The sequence below is a fragment of the Mercenaria mercenaria genome, chromosome 13 (assembly GCF_021730395.1).
Source record: "Mercenaria mercenaria strain notata chromosome 13, MADL_Memer_1, whole genome shotgun sequence".
Lineage (NCBI taxonomy): Eukaryota > Metazoa > Mollusca > Bivalvia > Venerida > Veneridae > Mercenaria > Mercenaria mercenaria.
Genome location: NC_069373.1, coordinates 64,113,480 through 64,137,170, shown reverse-complemented (window position 1 = coordinate 64,137,170; position 23,691 = coordinate 64,113,480). Strand labels below are relative to the sequence as shown.

Below are 23,691 nucleotides of genomic sequence, written 5' to 3'. Positions count from 1 at the left end.
TGGGATATTTTAGAGTGACTCATCTGGTAAATCACAGGTTTAAAATGGAAGGTATGCTAGATTGACATATCATGTACCCATCTCTACATGTTTTTAAGCCACATATTCATTGATATAAGGATGGTACACGCTTTTGTGTATTGACGTCTGCAGAACCTGCGAGGTAGTTGGTGACTTACACGAAGACTAATGCTAATACTTTTAAGATTATTTTTCGACCTTCGTGATTAATTACGACGCATCTGAACGAAAAAAACATGTTTTATTTGCCAACAAAGGACGCAAAACTAAAATCTATTTCCCAAATATAATGTTTTTACTGGCGATGAATTTTCGATTCCGGTACAATATTAGTTAGCATTCCATTGTTATAAGAAATAATCAACATGTTTTCTATAATATCCAACACAATACCAAAAGCATGAATTCAAGAATTTTAAACGATTCGTTATTACCAACAATCATTTTGAGTATGACGTGTTTACATGCTTTCAAGATTTACATGAATTCTGTGAGACATTATATAAAATTGTACCGACTAATACTTCCCAAAATCGTTGAAATGATTCCTAAGTTACATGCGATTCAATACATTCACGGTTATGGAAGAATCATTCGGCCATGTCTCAGCATTTTATAAATGTGAATATCCGGTTAGAGTGTACGCCAAAAGAGTAACCTGAGAGTCAGATATTCTCTCTACATCTACAACCAGGGATAGGTTATTTCTACTGTATTTCTTCAAAACTACAGTGTATATCAACATTTTACTGTTGTGTTGATTCTACTCCTCAAAGATATTTGAACAATGTAATAACTTGAGGACCTAGCTCTGGTCAACTGATGTGAGCAATTGTCCGCTATATAAAAACTGTTCAATGATAGCTACCTAACTGAGGTAAAATAACACTTTGTTTTCAAGGCATAAGAACTGAACTGTGAAATGCCCAGTTTTGTTTACGGCGACGACAAATAACACAAAATTCTTCCTGAAATCAGCGACTCGTCAGAAATCCGACACCACTAGATGTGATTACACGATTAGACTGAGTCAAATTGCGCCGACTGTTTGATTTTGTCACGTCACCTGTACATAAATTATAAGCCCTCTACTGGTTGAAAACCAGTTTCGGGGACTATAGGAATGCACTTTTCCGTCCGTCCGTCCACAATTTCGTGTCCGGTCCAGAACTCTGTCATCCATGAAGGGATTTTAATATTACTTGGCTCAAATGTTCCCCATGATGAGACGACATGTCATGCGCAAAACCCGGACCCCTAGCTTAGAGGTCAAGATCACAACTGGAGGTCAAAGGTAAACAGGGCTTTTTTTCCTGTGCGGTCCATAACTCTCCCATCCATGAAGGGATTTTAATATTACTAAGCACAAATATACCTCATAATAAGACAATGTGTTATGTACAACTTTCAGACCCCTAGCTCAAAGGTCAAGGTCATACTTAGCAATCAAATGTTTACATGGCATGAACAGGTTTCGTGTCCGGTCCATAACTCTGACATTAAGGAATTTTAATATCACTCGGCACAAGTGTTTTCCATGATGAGATGACGTGTCGTGCGCAAATCCCAGACCATTTGCTCAAAGATCAAGGTCACAATTGGGGGTTAAAAGTCCAGAGAGCTTTTTTCCTCTCCGGTCCATAACTCTGCCATCCATGAAGTGATTTTAATATTACTTGGCACAAATGTTCCCCATGATAAAACGTGTCATGCGCAAAACCCGGACCCCTATGTCAAAATTGGAGGTCAAAGGTCAATGGGATTTTTTTCCTGTCCGGTCCAGAACTCTGTCATCCATCAAGGGATTACTATATTACTTGGCATAGATTTTCCCCATGATGAGACGACGTGTCATGCTCAACACCCAGAACCCTAGCTTAAAGATCAAGCTCACACTTTGAGATCAAAGGTTAATAGGACTTTTTCCTGTCGGGTCTATAACTTTGTCATGCAAAATAGGATTTCAGTATCAGTTGGCACAAATATTCCCCTGGATGAGACAATATGTCTTGCGCGAAACCCGGGCCCTAGGTCTAAGGTCAAGGTCACACTTAGAGACCAAAGGTCAGATACAAGAATGACTTTGTTCGGAGCATTTCTTCTTCATGCATAGAGGGATTTTGATATAACTTGGCACAAATGTTCATCAATATGAGACGGACTGTCTTGCACAAGAACCAGGTCCCTAGGTCTAAGGTCAAGGTCATATTTAGTGGTCAAAGGTCAAATTCAAAAATGACTTTGTCCGAAGCATTTCTTCTTCATGCATGGAGGGATTTTGATGTAACTTGGCACAAATGTTCACCACCATGAGGCACCCTTGTTTTTAGAATTACGTCCCCTTGTTTTACTATAAATAGATTATATTGTAACTTTTTTATTACTGGCCGTAGAGAAAAATCGAGACCACTTTTCTGTGGTACAACATGCATGTTATATCCAGTTTTGTATTTTGTGTAATCTCTTCCTGGTAAAGAGTTCCTTGTGGACTTATATTATATAGATTTTTTTTATGATTAATGTTCCTTTGTTGTTACTATAAATAACTTATATGATAACTTTTTTTATAATCGGCCAAAAACAATCCATATGCAAACAATTGTAGGTTTTTATATATGCAAATTTTAATCCAAGTGTTTTGTTATAACATATTATATATATAGTACAATATTGTTTATACATCACTGACAGATATCAGTTCATTTTGTTATACTGCAGTAGAAAAAATTAGGTGCCTTCCAGTAGGGGACATCAGTTCATTTTGTTATACTGCAGTAGAAAAAATTAGGTGCCTTCCAGTAGGGGACTTTGTATTGCATGGCAATACTTCATTCACTTGTTTAAATAATGTTTAATCAGTTTAACCAAGTTCTTCCATCCTCTCCATTTTCAAACGGTATTATTCATATTTCGCCCAGACATTCCTCTCATTATCTTCAACGTCTACAAAGTCTGGATATCTTAGTGGCACTAGGGTATCACCAGGTTTGATGCTTAATGCATATGTCGCATGCGGATGTGATAAAATGAAAATATATGAACTACGTAAAAAAGCAACAGACATGTCAGCTTTTAGTGGCGGGTTGGGTCATTTTCAGAGCGGAATTAAAGATGGAGTGATACGTACTGGATCTGGACTTTAACCATTACCCTGCTAAATTTCTATAATGAACTTGTCCATCTTTCAGTTTGGACAGTACCACTAACTGTTAAAAGGGGTGCACACCAAAATGGTACTGACTGAATGGCGAACAGTGCAGGCTGATCATGATCTGCACGGGTCGCAAAGGCAGAATCAATTGTGTCCAGCATGATAAAGTTTTCATAAACTAATGATCTTGGTAAATATCTACATCCTCTTGCAAATGTATATATATTATTCTTTATGAGAACATTTATATTTAGGCCTTAAAATCGAACGCCAATGTGTACATACGTATTTCAGGAGACCTCTGCAAACTCCTTCGTTGCTTATCTAAGTGAACGTGATACATTAAATTGAGTCCTGCATTATAACACCATTTTAAGAATAACAAGTTTACAAAAAACGGGGGAATTTTACATGTCCATGAGTGTTTGATATCATGCATAAGGCAAGTGGCTATGATATCTACCGTATTTCAATTAACTCTAAGCTAGCGTTTTAATGTTATATTAAAGGCGATCAATCTCAACAGTTTACGACATATTTTACTTTTCATAATTGAGCCGTGCCATGAAAAAACCAACATAGTGGCTTTGCGACCAGCAAGGATCCAGACCAGCCTGCGCATCCGCGCAGTCTGGTCAGGATCCATGCTGTTCGCTAACGGATTCTCTAATTGCAATAGACTTTGAAAGCAAACAGCATGGATCCTGACCAGACTGCGCGGATGCGCAGGCTGGTCTGGATCCATGCTGGTCGCAAAGCCCACTATGTTGGTTTTCTCATGGCACGGCTCATATATTCTGGTCGAGATCTATTGGAGGAACAAAAAGTTCCATTGCAAAGATTAGACTTAGATCCCTTTTAGAAATATATATTTTACTGTAATATATGAAAATTTGAAATTACACCCTACCAAGGTCGAGTTTTGGTAGAGAAAAAATGCGTTGCAAGGATACATATGATGTGTTAATGATCATGGAATGGAACGTATTTTGGTAGTTTTTTTTTTCTACATCTGGGTCTGTGCTCATTTATACATTACGCACAAAAGAGAGAGATAAAATGAGGGAATGTCTCCTATAAAAATGGTGGGGGAGGGGGTTCGGAGTTCACCTCCCGAGATATAAATCTAGTTTTCGTATAAAAACAACCGAAATGTAGATTCCTGAGCGTGTGAAAGGGGCCTCAAACGCCCCATATGCAATGACATTGTATTGTTTTGTTGTTTTAATGTGCTTGTGTTGTCATAGGAATAGTCTACCGAGATCTTTTAAAGCACGAAAATGTTGAATTCTGTAAAACGAAGTATGAATGTGAGGCTGACACGTGGGTCCTCCACCTAGATATTTTTAAAACATCCTACATAAACATAAATGGTGAATTATTTGCGTGTTTTAGGGATCTTAGATAAATATTTCCGGCAAAAATGATTTTTTCTCCTTAAAGCTGAGGGTTTTTTTAAAAACTAAATTCTCCGTCGTTAGATTTAGATTTTCATTTTGGTGTATACATGCGAGTGGTATTTTTGGGTCCTTCCCGGACAACGCTTCTGTGTGTTTAGATGGGTAAGAAATATATCATTTACTCAAAAATAAAGCTTCCTCCGCAATAAGGTACCTTTTCTCGTGAATCTTCTGAATTTCAATCTCAAACAGTCTATACTTACTTATGGACGTTTGTAAACCTATCCCAGGGTCATGCGAACGACGCATTAAATAACTGTGGTGAATAGTTGTGCCAAGTTTCTTCAATATCTCTCGATGTATGTCAAAGTTAGAGTTGCATTGACCTCTCTCACGTGTGTTCCAATGGTCCTGCTTGACTGAACCTAGAGCAGTTATATTTTCAAGGTCAAAAGCTCAAGGTCGGATAGGCGACTAGGTCCTTCATGACATTTGAAATAATATTGTCCATTCGTCATAAAATATTTTTTTATAAATAATGAGATTAGAAATACCGTTTTGCGTTGGATCTGTACATATCCAATGCATTTTGGTACTACATTTTTGTAAACTGACAAATTGCGTTGAGTGTAACGCATTTTGGTAGTGACTACCTAAACTTGGCCGAACATTTGTTGTGACTATCAAAATGCGTCGCTACCATTTTATGGTGCAACAGAGCACACATTGTCCTCTCTTGTGTGTGCCATGATTCATTATGAAAGTTACTATATACCAGAACGTCGTGTTGGGTAGAGAAATTCATTTTACCAGTTTATTGATTTATATGATATTCCAAACAGGGTCATATATGTTCCTGTCCCATAATCTTAATTGTTTTTTGTTCTCGTTTCATAGTTTAATATAACATAATCCCGTTTGACCGGCGGACCAGGCGAGCTATTTTCATTGGACTGATTACAGAATTGAGGAATGATAGAAAAGAATGCTCCAGTAATCCGATTATATTCGCGATCAAGTTTCGCCGTAATCCAGTGTGATCTGAATTGCGGTATTTCATAAACATGTTAATACTTTTGTTATGAAATCAAAAACAATGTGAGCGTATGGTTGAAGAAGACCAGGTCAGTATTTCGTCTTTAATCGGGCGTATGAGAGTAAAATAACATGAGATATCATACACTTTAATCATGGCACCACTGTAATGGTGTTCCATCCAAAGGTTGATAGTAGATTAAAGGGGCCGAAATCATTGTCGCATATCAGAGATTCACATAGTTCCATAGTGTTCGTCGCAGGATTCTGACGAACCTGACCTCTATACATTGAAACTTATAGAGCCGCCAGTCAAGGCAGTAAAATAATTTAGCTACTTAAGGCAGATTCTTCTTTAGTCAGGTGGAAATAGGAACTAGATGTCTCTTAGGAAAGCTAGCTGATTGGGGCTGTTTAGGGCAATTAACAGCTTAATCTGTACGAAATTTTACAGCTGTAAAAGACCTGTATTTTTGTTCAAAATTACAGTCATGATTATTTCAATTTTACACCTGTAGATTTTATTATGCAAATGACATAGCTGTAAAAATGAAAAAGTTACAGCTGCAAATATGTCTAAAAGTTACAGCTGTAAAAATATAACAGGCGTTGAAAAAGAGTACATTATTTTAAGGGACGAAATCAGAAGTACAAACAGTTTTAGGATGAATTGTAATTCTCTAGAATTGCAATTACTACATAAATGGCAAAATAAATGACCTGGTAAGTAAAGAACAATATGAAATATGTTTCTAGTATAGCAACTGCAAAGTTAAAGAGTAGGATACAATGTAGAAACTATGCATCATATCTTGTTTATAAAACTTTCTATGTCATGAAAACATATGACAATTTTGCAATTATTTCCTATAAAAGCGAATAGAATAGGATAGAATAATCAATTGCGCAAAATAATTACTAAGAAAATAATTTACATGTATTAAATATCAGTGCATGACTTAGTTTGTAAAAATAGACAGCAAGTATGTCAAAACTAATTACAGGTATAGGCTAATGCTATAATCTTTTACGACTTGTTATTTGGCAAAATGTCAAGCTCTGCAATGTCACAATGTTGTGAAACTTCTTTTGTAATCAGTTATTTTGTCATTGACAAAAGTTGGGCCTTAGTTAAAACAAAACAAAAATAGTCAAAACTGAAATCACCGTACAGGAAAGCTAACTGAACCTTTACGGAGATACCTTCAAACTTGTACAAATATTTGCTGGAATACTTTGTACTAAATACACATACAGCTAAAGTCCATTTCGGGGGTTGAGCAGAAAAAAATATCGTAACTCCTTCTTTATTTAAAGAGTTACGGTAGTTTTCCGTTTAAACTTCTGTATATCTTTCTTACTCATGCACAGGATTTACAACAGAAAGCAAAAGTCACAAGAAAGGGGCAACCCGTTTTTATTATATACCTATATAAATTCTGTAAAAAAAATCGGCTTGTATTTCACAAGTAAATATTAATAGGCAGAAACAAGAAAAATCTTTAAAAAAAAGATTGTCGGCGAATTGTAGTAAGACAAGAAGTTTATGAGGTTTACATATCGTGTTATTCTATCATCTGTCTAACATTTTGCAAATAGCAAAATTAAACACCACACATAACAATTTAAATGGTTCTCTTTTAATTGTCCACAAAGGTTTCGTAGGTGTGCAATTTTGTTTCGTTATTCTACGATGAATAATCACAGCAGTGGTCTGGAAGGCATTTCTCTACATAGAAGACTCTAATCGCACCCTTATTCATTGTGATACGCAGACTGTATTCAGCTCTTTTTGTAATTTGATATATGTTGGTATTTGAACAAATTTTTATCATAATATACTGAGCGAAACTTAGTTTTAAAACTGTGAACAGCGTTGTTTAGGATAAACGCTTTGTCTACATTTCACTCAGCGTAGCACAGTTAACAGGGTGAAACAAATAGACACTCTCATCCAATCAGGCAAAGTGTTGCATAAATCTTTTATTTTGATAAATTATCTATAATGCGTTATCAAGTAGTCTGATTTGCAAACTGAAGTCACGTGGCATGGGTCGGTCAAGGTCACGAATTCGTTCTTAAATCGGCATTCGCCGAAAAAACTCGGTATTGTACCTTTTTGTATTGTATGTTACCGGACTACTTTCATTAATATGCATGATCCGACACAGTTCTATAAATAGCGCACATAAAACTTCTCTAAGTTCCATTTTAACAAGTTCAATAACAAAACACCAACCAAAAAGGTGGAGGTATATAATAAAAGGGTTATTATAACAGTAGCTCGATCTGGAATTTTGTCGGCTCTCGTGGATTTTGCAAGGTCGGATCACATTCGGCGTTTGCGCGCCTCGTGACTGATCCAATCTGGCAACATTCCACTCGAGCAGAATACAGCATACCAGATCGAGCTACTTTATAATAACCCTATTGTATTCGCTGGTCACAGTTTACATACTGACTTCAGTATTGCATAAGTTGGTATATTATTAGCATTATTGTGCTAGATCTGTGTCCATAGACTCTAGAGCCCCCGTTCCCTGTCTCTGTGCGGTCATATATTACTTGTTGACAGTGCAGTTCTATGTAAATTTTCATTTGGTTTTGGGTGCGAGTCTATCATGGGGAAGAGGATAGAGGGCTTGGGTTATGGATACTGCAAAACATCATCAAGAACAACGTTCAGGTAAAGTTTCATGACTCCATGTCAAATGTTTTAAGATTCGTGCGACATGTATATTTTTGACCAAGTCAAAGGCCATAAACCTGCTCTTACTGAGCGAAATCCCAATCAAAACCACAGGTACACACGTTCCACATGTTGAATAACAATCCTATGATGTCTGATGACACCAGGTCCTTTTTGAATATGCACGACATAAAGTTGGACAGAATAACGGACTTACAGACGTACAGGCAACGGCAAGCGCCCCTTCCATTTTTATTTCTTTTTCTTTTCTTTCTTTTACTTTTTTGTAGTGTGTAGGGGTGGGGGTCACAAAAACGAGGTTTTGAGAGGTTTTATCGGGAGATCGAAGACCAGTCAGGGAAGAATTTGTACGGTGCCCCTAAAGTGACATGTTAGGCACTTTTTTAACACTTAGTTGTGAGACTTTTTATGCCCCCGAAGGGAGGCATATTAGTTTTCAACTGTCCGTCCGTTCGTTCGTTAGTTAGTTAGTTCGTTCGTCACAACGTTAACTTTTTGCATGAAGGCACTTTACTCGCGAACCACTGCATCCAGGACCTTCAAACTTCACCTGCTGATAGTACTTATTGAGTACACCACTCCTACTGACTTTGGGGTCACCAGGCCAAAGGTCAAGGTCACAGGGGCCAACGTTAGCTTTTGCATGAAGGCACTTTACTCGCGAACCACTGCATCCAGGACCTTCAAACTTCACATGCTGATAGTACTTATTGAGTACACTACCCCTACTGACTTTGGAGTCACCAGGTCAAAGGTCAAGGTCACAGGGGCCAACGTTAACTTTTTGCATGAAGGCACTTTACTAGCAAACCACTGCAGCCAGGACCTTCAAACTTCACATGCTGATAGTACTTATTAAGTACACCATCCCTACTGACTTTAGGGTCACCAGGTCAGAGGTCAAGGTCACAGAGGCCAACGTTAACTTTTTGCATGAAGGCACTTTACTCGCGAACCACTGCACCCAGGACCTTCAAACTTCACATGCTGATAGTACTTATTGAGTACACCACCCCTACTGACTTTGGGGTCACCAGATCAAAGGTCACAGGGGCCAACATTAACTTTTTGCATGAAGGCACTTTACTCGCGAACCACTGCACCCAGCACCTTCAAACTTAAGATGCTGATAGTACTTATTGAGTACACCAGCCCTACTGACTTTGGGGTCACCAGGTCAAAGGTCAAGGTCACAGGGGCCAACATTAACTTTTTGCATGAAGGCACTTTACTCGCGAACCACTTCACCCAGGACCTTCAAACTTTACGTGCTGATAGTACTTTATGAGTACACCAACCCTACTGACTTTGGGGTCACCAGGTCAAAGGTCAAGGTCACAGGGGCCAACGTTAACCTTTTGCATGAAGGCACTTTACATGCGAACCACTTCACGCAGGACCTTCAAACTTCACATGCTGATAGTACTTATTGAGTACACCATCACTACTGACTTTGGGGTCACCAGGTCAAAGGTCAAGGTGCTGCGGGGGCATTTGTCACCATTAGTGACAGCTCTTGTTTTATTTCATTTAAACGAAATAACTATTTCGTTTAAACGAAATCATTTCGTTTTAACGAATTAGTTATTTCGTTTAAACGAAATGTTATTTCGTTTAAACGAAATAAGTAATTCGTTTAAACGAAATAACTAATTCGTTTAAACGAAATCATTTCGTTTAAACGAAAAAAAAAATCATTTCGTTTTTACGAAATGTTATTTCGTTTAAACGAATTAGTTATTTCGTTTAAACGAATAAGTTATTTCGTTTAAACGAAATAGTGATTTCGTTTAAACGAAATAGTGATTTCGTTTAAACGAAATAAAAAAACTCTCACATTACCTAAGTGGAAAAAAAGTGCGTAACATGTCACTTTAGGGGCACCGTAAATTTGACATAAAATATCGTTGTTTTATCGTATCTGATTTAATATAAACAATGTTAGCTTTTTGTAAAGGCTAGTCTGTAACCAGTTTATTATTCTAATATTCAACATAAGTGAGACTGTAAGATTTATAGCTTACATATAATGGTAAACCATCGGCAAGTTACGCAAAAAGGAAACAACTACAAAGAGTCTGTATTGTAATATCTGGCCCCGTGTTCACAAAACAGTTTCAGTCTCAGCTGAGTTTGATAACGAAACTTTATTTGTCATTTATATCTAAACAGCATGTTTAAAATTAGATTTGAAGTTAATAACTATTTTCAAGTGACTATTTAGTACTGATGGTCAGTCTCGTTTGGAATTTAGCCATGAAGTTTTAGTAAAACTGATATTAAAATTTCCAACTCAAACTCAGCTGAGACCGAAAAATGTTTTGTGAACACGGGGCCTGGTTCTCAGCTTGACAATGCATTTGCAGAAAGCAAGGTACGAAAAAGGAATTTAAAAGCTTTTTATTGTTGTTCTCAAAGGCACTAGCCTCCCGATCCTTCGAAAACAAAACAAAAGAAGTTTTGTGTTTTTTTTTTGTTTTTTTTTTAAACATCTGGAAATTAATGCTGTATTTCTTAAGAATGCTTTAAGCATAATCACTGACAGACGATATGTTACGGAAACACATGAGAATTAGTTGTTTTTACTACTTTTTACGATGAAAATCGAAAAGCGTTTGTAACGCTTTATCCGAGGTAAATTGCCTCGATTATAAATATCTATATTTAAAGTGCATTGAAAATCCGCTATAGCGGTATTGGAAAACTTCTTTATTGCCGCAGCAGTTCGGGTTCAATTCCCGACGTGGTAATCATTTTTTTTCTCTTGATTTGGCATTTTATGATAGTTAAGAACAAAAACTATTCTAATTTCATAATATGACCAAACTTTAATTTGAAAGAAAGATTATTTTTAGCCAAAATCTGGAGGTCAGTGCTTTAAACAAAAATCTTATCGCAATGCCGACACGTTGAAATAAAGATTTTTTTCTAGATCTTGCAATGGGCATCGTAGAGTCATATGATGCGATCCTTAAAATTATGCAGATTATTTAATATTTAGGTATGTGTTCTCTTACTTCCCAGTCTATGACCTATGTCCTAAAACACAGTTTCATAAATTAAATCGTAGACTGCAACCTTGTCGTTGGTTTGTTTAATATCGTGCTTGGACACCATCAATCAGACGCTTTTAAGAGTGGTAACGGTTTCAAAAGTACGATTTTAACCCCGACAACCCCTTGAATAACGATGGGTTGCATCTGAAGACCAAGTCTGAAAGGTAACAGCGCAGCATATGCGACGATATAACTTGTCAGACACATAAACTATTATGAATAAAAATTGAAAAAAAAAAACTCCATAATTGCGTTGTTCCACACACCCGTATGGTTTTACTGGTGGCGGGTATAAACTCATCAATGCACGCACCAGCTGGCTTAACCTTTGTATTAAAAAATTTAGGTGAGTTAACAGGGACCAAACAGACGTCTTGTGTTTTCTAAAAATCACACCTGAATTGTAGATATTTATATAACGATCAAAAGATTATATTTTATTAAGGTTTTATAACCGTTATATATGCCAACTGACCAACATAGTTGACCGTTTAAACGAAAATCCATTAAATTGTTGTTATTCCAATTTTGGGAATTAACCTTATCGCTTTAACTTTAATCCGCCTAGTTCATTTCTTTACCTGAATTTGGTTTCAAAGCTTGGGTGACTTGCATTGGGGAAAGTCACCCGAAAATCTGTCTCAAGCAAATGCAGCCTTTTGATATATAGACGTAAGACAAAAACTTTGCAAAAAAAGTTAGATATATGGGCTTACGCTCAACATCTGGGACTATGCCGTCCGGCGTTTTTACGCTGTTGTGGCTTTTGGGATTTTATGTAGACGTCGCTACGGCGACTGAGTGCATGACTCTCATTTCTGGAACCGATTTAACAGTTCCCGACAACTCAGAATGTACCGTGCCGGCAGATTTTGCTGTATCAACTTTAACTGTCCGTGGAACTATGTTAATTACGTCACCGGCGCCAGTCACGATTGAAGCTGTGACCATAGACATTCAAGCCGGTGCCAAGGTTACCGCTGACGCTATAATCGACGATGGACCGGGGAAAGGCAACAGCCTTGGATCAGGAGGTTTGATCAACTATTCTTATGATTTAAATTCAGTATTTTTTCTTGTATATATAAATAAACTTCCCTAAAATCTAAGATAAGCAACAAGTCCATGTTATGTTGAACGTTACAGCACGCATAAATATTATATCTGGCGACAAAGATTACTTCTATACAAATTATGATATCATGTGACCTTTACATTCATTTCGTCATCATTCCACATACACTAGGCCTAAACAGAGTCCGAACCAATGCTTTTTTTTCGTTAAGGAATCTGCTACGGCTTTTTCACATAAGCTTTTTTTCACTTTTTCGGACTGCATATTCGGTACCCAACTAGGATTTCAATCCGCACATTTTTTGTTTCGGTCTCATTTTACTTTTCGGTTTTGTTCGGCGTGTATTAATCTTTATACATTCGTCGGTTCGGTTTCGATTTCAGTTTGGTGTATATGCGTAATGATCTATATTTTAACTGTCCGCACCAATTTTCACTTTGTTTGCGATATTTTTGTTCATAAAATGCCAGATGGAAATTTTCTGGTATTTAGTTAAACTCACCATAATTTCTGGGATGCAGGATGACTCCCTTTCTGTGACGAATTGCATGTATGAACGCTTGTGTAAATCAATGACAATATGTTTCTATAAGAAAGTAAAAAGTCGTTCTTTTAATTGAATATGGTAGCTCTAGCGGTGACTCGGCAGAACCTCGTAATCGTCTTAAAAGCTGCATATTCTCTTTATTCCATCCGCAAACAGATTCTTAAAATATTTCATGCAACTTAGATTAATTGCTCTCAGCTGAATAGGCGTTGTTTGGAAAGATTGTCCTTACACAATATTTTTAAACATTCTATTTTATTTCTTTTTTATCTTATTTTCGTTCGTTTGTTTTTAGTTACGTTTTATTTAGGAAGCAGTAATTTGTCGTTGATTAGATACATTGATAGGAGTTCAGATGCGAAGGAATTATATAACGAGGGCGAAGTCCAAATAATATGATAATACACGTATAAACGACGTGCAATGATTCTATTTAGGAATAAATCACCGTTTGAGAAACATTATTTTGATTTTAACACGTTATCAGGGTCTTTTACGTCATTGACGATATCAACTAGATCTAAACAGTTGCCTGTATGACGTTGGACGTTATGACGTAATAATTCTGACGTACTAAAATAAACCTTCATGTTTCAGTAGGAAAAAATCAGGTCATGTAGAATATCTCATAATTTAAGATTATCAATTTTTTTAATTATGTTTGTTCAATTCATTTTAACTGACCTTCAATTTCATAATGTGTTGATATATTTCCAACGTGTGAAAGGATATTAGAGAAAATGTCAGATAAATGCAGATAAGAATAAGTGCAAACACATATTTTATATGAATAGGAAAATAAACAGGACATCAAAAGTTAGGGAATCCTTTAAGTGCTATGTCATTTTCGCCAGTATCAGCCGAAATTTGCTTGAATTTATACTAAATTTTCACATTTCAAGTCTTTGAATGATACAAAAGGTAGCTAACTTATAGTATAACAGAGCTAGGGTAAGAGTCTCATGCTAAAATGGGCGAAACTTCAATTTTCTTTTTTTTTAGTACTTATTCATAGTTTTTTTTTTTGTTTTTTTTTCAACACACGGAAATTTTGTATTTCTTGTCTTACCATACTGCATAAAACTATGAAAACTGTGCCAAATTGAAACTCGCGCTGCTTTCCTTGTCTATACGCAAAAGGCAATGACACTAATAGGTTTCCGTAGTTGTTTTTAATAGGTCGAGGCATTTAAATTGACAGTCTGACTACAAAGAGTTTCGAGTTGCCCGCTGAAATCCTCCTTATTAAAATTTGTGAAAATATTTCAACGAATATTTTCTCAAGGTCTTAAGCTACCCAAGTAAATGTTCATCAAGTGGCATTATAAAACCATCTTTTGATTACCACGTTAAAACCTTACAAAATGTTTACACGGGATTTAGTCATTGTTACAATATACAAATATTTCTGTGACACTACAAATAAAGAACAAATTGAAGAGAAGTCCACCAAGTATACAATGAAAATGTCGATTACAAAGAACTCTTAATTGCTATCAAGGTCTAAAGGATAATAAGATGACCGGCTGCATATATATTGACCATGAAGGTAGGCCGCCAACGTCCACAAGTCTGTAACGCATATACGCGTGATAAAAAAACACCGCATTTAATAGTTAAGGCGGCGATGTAATATTCATGGCAGTGACAAAACCTTAACCAAGAAGTCAGTTTCCATAAGACTGACATAGTTGTTCACTTTAATATCATCACAGTAATATAGGGCTTGTCTATTTTGAAAGTATCTCCAACAAAAACTATCAGACTCAGTGTTAAATAATACCTGTTTTAAAGGAAATTAAATTTATATTCAAATACTTTATTTTCGTAAACCTTGGTCCACGAAAACTTTGTTTGTGTCGAACAACTGAATACTGCGTTTTAGGCACGTTCGTAGCTCGATGCTTCTTAAGTAATACTGATAGAACAAAGAGCAAATGTAGAACATATTTATAACAGTACTTACATTTAAATATGATATATTTTATAAGATTCGCGCCTAGTGTAAATAGTTTTTAGATTGCGTGCTGTTAAAACGTATTCATTTCGTTGCCTAAATTTTCCAGGTGGTCATGGAGGCCGTGGAGGCAGTCCAGCCAACAACATTCTGTCAACAGGTGATGCAATACCCTATGGTAGTTTCGTCGAGCCATACGAGCCAGGAAGTCCCGGCGGTAGCACAAACGGCGGCAACGGTGGTGGTGCTTTCCGCTTAAACGCTCAAGATTCCATCGACATTAACGGTATCTTGTCGGCAAACGGCGGGGACGGTGCCGGATCTGGCGGCGGTGGCAGTGGCGGGAGTATATATGTAAGCGCCAGCGTCATTCGCGGTTCAGGCATAGTATCAGCACGTGGTGGAAATGGCGCTAGCGACGGCGGCGGAGGTGGAGGTGGCAGGATTACCCTCAAACACGGAACAGATGAATTCCTTGGGCAAATATTTGCCGACGGAGGCCTTGGAGGTATAGAGAGATATTAACTTTCATTTTGTTCAGGTTTCTCGAACTGAAGTCATTTTGTTATCGTATAACTACGAATATCTTGCCATTCAGTTAATTTCAGACATATAACTATGTTTTTTAACAAAGTTGTTTTGAACATGTTGAAGTTATAATTTTATGTTAACTTGATGCTATAAACATATGTGTATATCATGTGACAGGTTCTACTGAGGCAGTCCTTTCGTCTTCCGGTATGGCGTCCAGCTCACAGCATTCCTCCTACCCAGCAAGCTACGGGTCTCTCGGATATTCGGGCTCTAAGTCCTGGCGGCCGAGCTCCTACTCAAATGCTTACCTGGAAATGCGTCTAAGTGCTGATCACTATATCACAGCAATAGAAACTCGTGGAGGCCCGAACTCCAATTATTATGTAAAGACATACACTGTTAGATACTACAATACATCCGCCGCTGCTTGGGTAAGAATGATTATATTACGATGACCTGTGGGAAAAGACACGAAAAGCTTTTTCGGAGCTTTATCAATTGACATAAGCCAAAGAGATAGTTCTGAAATTATATAAAATATCTTCCAGAACATTTATGACTTATGTAAAAATCTTGCCAAAACGTTTCAGAAAAATCAGGCTAAATTTCCAATATTTCAAAAGGAAAGGATACAAAAGAAATATTTTTTCTTCCGAACTTGTGTTGTGTAACATATTATTTGTTTGACAAATTTTTAGTCTATTATTAGTATCATGTTTACATAATCAGTTTAAATAGTGTGATCGCACTAAGATTAGATACTTTCTCTCACTTCTGGGACAGTTTCTAATTATTTTGCCAAGATATTAGCCTTTATAAAACAGATTAGTAAGTATTAAAATGAATAAATGAATAAGTTTCAAAAATGAAGAGAAATTAACCGGGATTATCCTTTCAAGTGTTATTTTCAGTGACTATAAAATGAATGAAATTTATAAAAAAAAATATGAAAGTAACCCTAAGTTAGAATTTTAATACATAATTGTATATAGTTAAGTCATATACATACATTTGTACAAGAATTTTGTTTTCTGTACGAATTGTGATGGTTATGTCGATAACAAAGAAACTTTTCGACTTGAATTTCTTTGAGCAATATTGAAGAACAGATCTGAAACGTTTTTTTTTTTGGTATAACATTTCTTAATGATTACATATAAACTATATAGACGGAAAAATAATATTTAGAGCATGAATATTGACATTCTGGTTTTTGTTTCTTTCAGCGTTAAAATCGTTTTTCATGACTGACCACCTGCTTCAGCCGGGGCTGTAAAACTTGTTTTTCAAAACAGTTTCACATTGTCGTGCGTCGACCTCCACATGGTCTTAACAGGATTCCGTAGTTTCATCACTTATGTCCTCAATTTTGGAACTAAAACACTTTAAATGTGTTAATACCCAACCGGGTTAAAAGATTAAACCGTATTAACAACAAAAGCTTGTCAGCAAAAGATAAGTCCTGACCTTTTAATGCGTTTTAAACTACGAAAATATATCTTTTATTGGGTTATAAGCGTAAAGGGAGAAATAAATAAGTGACCAAGGCGATTGGTTTAAAGGCTACATTTATAAGTTCGTGTCCGAAATTTAAGACACCTGTTCGTGAGAAATTTCAATTATAAGCTGCATTATTTCAACAACTTGATTTTTTCCCAAAACTTCCTTTATATTTTTTGTTTTAACCTAAATTCTAACAAATTCATCTCCCTTATCATTAACGTAATATGACTGAAGAAACAAAACAAAACTTAATTAAATCGTTTATCATGTAAACTTTCGCGGTGTTCTGTTAAGACCAGTGACTTCTACTTATGATCACGAATGGCGATGGAACGATGGCGATACGCTAAGATTGGCTGGCGAAAATACGATATAAACTTTAGAATGTCACCATCGTACGTACCGTCATTGCCATCTAGATGATTTGAGCCGCGCCATGAGAAAACCAACATAGTGGGTTCGCGACCAGCATGGATCCAGGATGCGCAGGCTGGTCTGGATCCATGCTGGTCGCAAACCCATTATGTTGGTTTTCTCCTGGAGCGGCTCATTTAGTAAACAGTTTTCAGAGCTTCTCGGGCTATAGATGCCAACTTGATTTCCATAACCTCATACAAAAGTCTGTACTCACACACCTGAAATACAAATATTGCAATATTAACAAAAATGTATGTCTCCCATTACAACCCATCAGCAATACATTACATCTAGTTTTCAGTTTACAAGACTTGAATTTTGTCCTCTCCAGGTCGCGAAATATACGGTTTATATGATATTTCAGGGCACTAATATTCACTTCTGTGTATAGAACTAGGCCATTGTTTTCGGTAAAAATTCCCATTACCACAAAAAAGTGTTAGTCTTACGGCCAGCAACCACTGATAGCGGACGTAAAACAGACTGTTCTGATGTCTGTGTTCGGGGAAAAAAGCGATGTGCCTTAGCTATGTCCTTTCAGGAACCAACTTATTAACCATTTATATGCGCAAACTAATATTTAACTCTTCACTGCTGTTTTTCAGGTCAGTCTTGGGGATGAGAATTACGTGTTCGACGGTAACACGAATGGCGGAAGTAATGTGAAGACCGCTATGCCAAAACCTATGTACGCAAGTCGTGTTCGGCTATATCCAGTTGCATACCAAAGTGGGATCGAGCTTTCATTTCGTTTATACGGTTATGCTCAAGGTTAGAGTGTTTAGTGTACACTAATTGATTGCACATTAGTGACTTCAGACAATTTGTAATTGCTGAACATATCACTTTGGTCGTAAAAAGTTGCCACTTAGTTGGACTTCATTCTATGATTCCAACACTATTTCAAAATAAATTGCACACCAATACCATTTTCGAAGAACGTTAGCATTACTCACTTAAACTTTAAATGAAATCCCGAAGGTATATATACATTTTGTATTTTGAAATCTATGAATTTTGCTTGATAATGTTAAAAACAATCAATCATCGTTAATGTTTCAACTGTTTAGTACTTGCACCCTGTCATAACTTACAAATTAAACAAGATAGAAGTTTTTGACGCAAACATTTCAAAAAGAACAGTAAATTATAGTTCAAACTAATGAAGATAAAGATCAAAATTGAATCGTCACAACTATATAATATTCAATGGAACAGACGATATTTTAGAAAAAAATCCAGAACTACTTTTTCATCGGAAGGCGAATTACAATTGAACGCGGCCGGGTCTTTTTGGCTGTTCTATTTAAATGTTTAAAGGATCGATACACTGGCATGTATTTTCTGGTACTCGTGAAAAACAAACCACTTATACTTACAAGTTATCCAAGATTCTAACACGACCAGCAAATAACCTTGAGTACACGTACATGTAGAGCAAAATCTATCTCGGGTTATTCTGCAATAAACCACTTGCGTGCAATGACACCATCCGATCCAGGGGCGTAGCACGGTCGTAAAAAGTAGTTACCATTTTCTCTAACACTGTTGATACTAGTATGTCGTGTTAGAATCGAAATAATAAATTCCCAGGTGTGATTTATCGTAGAATAACCCGAGTTTTTCGTTCTTATGCGAAACAATATATCACTCCCTCAGGCCTACGGCCTTCGTGATATATTCTTTCGCATAAGAACTCAAAATACGGGTCATTCTACGACAAACAACGATTGGGAACTTATTATTTCTTAAATCGATAGCGCAATTCGTGGATTTGCAAGAAGTCCCAATGTGGTTTATAAACGCATAAACGCACAAAATAGCATTTAATTCTTAAATAGATAAATATATAAACCATGCGTTATATCTAATTCTTAAATGAATAAATGAACCATGTGTAATATCTATAATGGGTGTGCATATACTATTTATCTATATAAATTTAGTAATGATATATTGTTTTCTTTCTGGTAGGAACATCATCAATGCCACCGACGGGAATATGCAGTCCTGCTTCAAAAGGTAAGTCATACCTGCATGCTTTGGGAAAAAAACGTGCATGCCAAGTAAAACACCCCTAAAAGTAAAACAGAAAAGTGATTGCTTTGTAAGAGTCTCAACGTTGACATTTATATAAGTAGAATGAATGAAGACAATGAAAAAAGGTGGAATATAAGTATACTAGTATATCAAATAGATGTTGATATATGTACCAAATTATTAATTTTGTCGGTTCTTATTAAATTAGCTTTGTAAAATTGAGATTGAAACATCACTGGTAACCCGCTCATTTGTAATCAGTTGTGATCTCTGGAAAATAAATACCTCAAGTCTTGACTCTAATCGGTTAAATTCACTGAGATAAACAGCAATTTAAAATGAACTCACTACAGAAACTGAAAAAAAACGAGTTAATTGCGATGCAATTCTAAGTTTGACTTCTGTCAAAGTTCGAAATATTAACTAAGCACAAGAAAATGTGTTTATAAACTGTATCATGTTACATCTAGTGGCATTTCCATGCCGATAGAGCCCCCTAGGATTGTACAAAAGGCTTTGTGGTAGAGTTGAAGAAATCTTTGGCGATTTCGATAAAGGATATTGCACATTAAACGTTGTTTTTATATTCTTTGTTTTATAATTTGAAACTGTCAGCCAATTACGGATGACATTATAATACTAGTACAAAGGCTCGAAGACTAAATCAAAGTAAATGATCTACCTACTTTACTGATTGCATGGATTAACGATCGAAATGTAATATTTCTGAATCCCAACAAAACTGAATAAAACTAAAAATGCCGATCATGTATGTTTGTATTCAAACTGTATAAAATTGCATTTTCAAATCATATATTAAATTTTACAAAAGGTGGATCTGGTGGAGCAGGGACAATTTACAGATGGCAAGAGAATAATCCTTCCACACTCACTATTGACAACTACGGCAAATCTACATATATCACAAAAGATTCTACATGTGAGGCCATGGATGTTTTAACGCAAGGTAAGTTAACAGTTTGCATAATTTAACATCCTTTAAAGGCTTAAAATCAGTCGGGTTCGTATTTAAAATTTAATTGAGTGAATTAAAACATAATTTTCGTGTGTACGGTCAATGATTGATACCACTGATGTGGGAAATCCTACAAATCAGCATTGATATGACGACCACCAACGGAATACTGTGTGATCAAACTGGGTAGAACCACCGACCTTTCGTAAGCCAGCTGGATGGCTTCCACACATGAAGAATTCAATGCCCCGAGTGAGGCTCGAACCCACATCGATGAGGGGAAATCACTTGCCCCTCGTCGATGTTGGTTCGAGCTGAATTCTTCATGTGAGAAAACCATCCATCTGGCTTACGGAAGGTCAGTGGTTCTACCTAGGTGCCCGCTCGTGATGAAATAATAAACGGAGGTGCACCTGGGCTCTTCCTCCACCATTAAAGCTGGAAAGTCGCCATATGACCTATTATGTGTCGGTGCGACGTTAAATCCAACCTAAAAAAAATACTGACATTTTTCTTGATTTTATAACTTCAGGTGCGGCGGCTTACGTTTTAGATACATCCGTCGATCTTGAAGAAGTTATAATTTATGATGGATCCCATCTTGTTATGGCCAGTGACCATAATGTAACCAATGTAGTTGGCGATGGGATGTCCATGATTCATATTGCAAATGACACAGCCCTAACCGTCGTGGAAGAAATGAGCGCGCATGCACACATATACGCAGGATGTGAAATGAACTTTGAGGCAGTACCGGACGTGCAACTGGTCGGTTCCATTTATGTTCAGGGTGATATGAGCCTAAATTCACAAAATCAAACACTTATTCTTCTTGAACCAGCAGCAGTTACAATAAACTCTTCCTCGATGGGCTCTATAGAAGCATTTGGCATAGAAGTTCAAGCAAGTTCAGAATTACATATCCAAAACGATGTGTTTAAAATGATGGCCGAAAGCATTGTCGTAGAGGGCACATTTACAGCTGGGATATTGAAATTGCATGACTCGATATCTACATTTACAGTGGGGACAGCAGGAAGCGTAGAGTTTGAACCTTATTCGTCTGACATGTATATTGGGTCTGACATAGATATCCGTGGGGCTGTCACTTTAGGAAAACACGTTTCGATCGTTAATCCATGCAATCAGTTTCTGTTGGAATCAGGGACACTAACCTGGCCGACAACTACAGACATCATTACAGTCGAGTGTACAACTGTTACGATAAATGGTCAGTTTACGCCAGGAACTGTCTCCTTTGGTAATGGAACGACCGATTTCACTGTTGGTTCAAGCGGTACATTTACATTCACTGCCGATGGTCCAATTCTAGCAAACACTGTTTCTATTGCAGGTAAAATGTATGTTAATAACATTGCCACACTAGAATCAGGATTATCGCCAGACAACCGTATTGAAGCTTTTGCGATTCATCATCCAGGTGGTGTCTTGGAGCTATATAAAACTTCTCTTCCGGCCCAACTGAACGGTACCACTCAACCAAGTGTTAACTGCAGTACCTTGAAAATTAAATCATTAACTGTTGACAAAACGTTCGAAGCAGGTGATATAGATATTGACATTGGAATCGATGCTATTTCCGTAGGAAGGTACGGAACCTGGAATTTCGGACCTTGCGCTCCATTCCATGTACACGAAATGTATACAAATGGTACCATTACATCAAAGTATCCATTGACTTTGGAGGGTCAAGGGCTCCATAAAGTTCAAGAAATTTATATAGAGTATGGCGGTACAATTACACTAGATTCACTGTCACAAAGTACAAAGAATTGGGCAGGAACTTCTATAGTTGGGGTACATGACTTCCAAATGTATGGTAAATTCTACGCCGGTTCGTTGAAAAACCATGTTGCCGGCGACGAAGGCTGGGACAAACTTGATATCTATAAGAATGGTACATTCTATTTCGAACCAGTCGGTCCTTTCATCGTTGACTATGTATATACTAATGGCCGTTTCGAATCATACACTTCCCTCAATATGACATCAGTTGATACCGATCTTATTGTCCACGTCGACACACATGGGTATGTCAAGTTCGATTCCCTGATAAGCTCGGGCTGGACGGATGAATCAGCAGTAACCGCGGGACAAATTCAAATGGAATCCGGATCCTATTGGCAGTCTGGAAACACTAGGTGGGAAGTTACAGAGGCAATACTAGGTGGAACACTGTACTCATATCCATCCTCGGATGCGCAATTTGTTTATTTCACCGTAACGAGTGGTGGTAACGTCGACTTCTCACGTACTACCTTATTTAAAGGACATGGTTTCAACGTGAATGCGGGTGGAACGTTAGATATTGCCTACCAGCATACCCCTGATGATCCGTCACAAGGTTCCAATGCTTCTGAGCTGTTGTACAAGACCGTAGATATTGAAGGTACTCTTAAAGCCGGGTCTCTCCATATTGGTCACCTTGGAAACGGTGTACAGTTTTGCGAAAACATCTACATATCCGGTACATTAGACGTCAGTGGCGGCGGATATCTCTATGATACAGGTCCAGGTAAATGCGTCAACTGCATAACTTAACAATATGTTTTCTGTATCCTATGTAATCAATTAAAACTGCAAAGGGAGACAATATCACTAGTTGATTAAGAAGGCTTCTTAATAAGGGGAGATAATTCTGATTTACATTTGAGAAAAGTCGAACATGACTAACTTCCCCAGCTTATAGAAGCTGTTAAACACATACAGAACTTCAAATATTTTATGATAGTTCTTTTGCCATTTTAGGTATGGGTCAGGTGTCGTCGAGCGGCGGTAGTGGCGGCAGCCATGGTGGACGCGGAGGACGCGGCTATGGTCACATGTATGCTCTACAACCGTATGGTACCATCTTTGAGGAAAGCACATGGGGATCCGGCGGGGGAAGTCACACGAACAATGGCAATACTGGTGGCCGTGGCGGAGGTTTTGTTCACATGTACGCTACTATGGGAATTGAAATCAGCGGAAGTGTATCAGCAAGCGGGAAGAACCCATCGGTAAGATTCACTGTGTGTTACATTAGGAAAACCAATAAAAAAGATCATCATGTTTAACGTCATGGTCGGGCATTCCCATTACAAGGGAGAACGATGTCTAGACTCTAGTGATGAAACAATGAAACATGCAATTATAAACATGGAATTTCAACACTGTACTTTTAAAGTTACTCAAATCAGTAAAGACTATACGGAACGGTAAGTATCCGTGTAGTTCTTTTATCAAAATACTGTCGGGAACTTTGCTAA

General features: G+C 37.1%; 1 protein-coding gene across 1 annotated transcript in view; it reads left to right on the top strand.

Annotated features, from left to right (window-relative positions):
* Positions 1-12,178: 12,178 nt before the first annotated feature.
* The window catches only part of LOC128547776 (uncharacterized), a 143,623-nt gene continuing 132,110 nt past the window's right edge, over positions 12,179-23,691 (top strand). Inside the window, exons 1-8 of the mRNA XM_053520948.1 lie at positions 12,179-12,407; positions 15,062-15,460; positions 15,661-15,917; positions 18,012-18,177; positions 19,381-19,428; positions 20,279-20,413; positions 20,955-22,958; positions 23,192-23,442. Coding sequence (XP_053376923.1) covers positions 12,179-12,407; positions 15,062-15,460; positions 15,661-15,917; positions 18,012-18,177; positions 19,381-19,428; positions 20,279-20,413; positions 20,955-22,958; positions 23,192-23,442 — 3,489 coding nt within the window. The remainder of the gene's footprint in view (positions 12,408-15,061; positions 15,461-15,660; positions 15,918-18,011; positions 18,178-19,380; positions 19,429-20,278; positions 20,414-20,954; positions 22,959-23,191; positions 23,443-23,691) is intronic.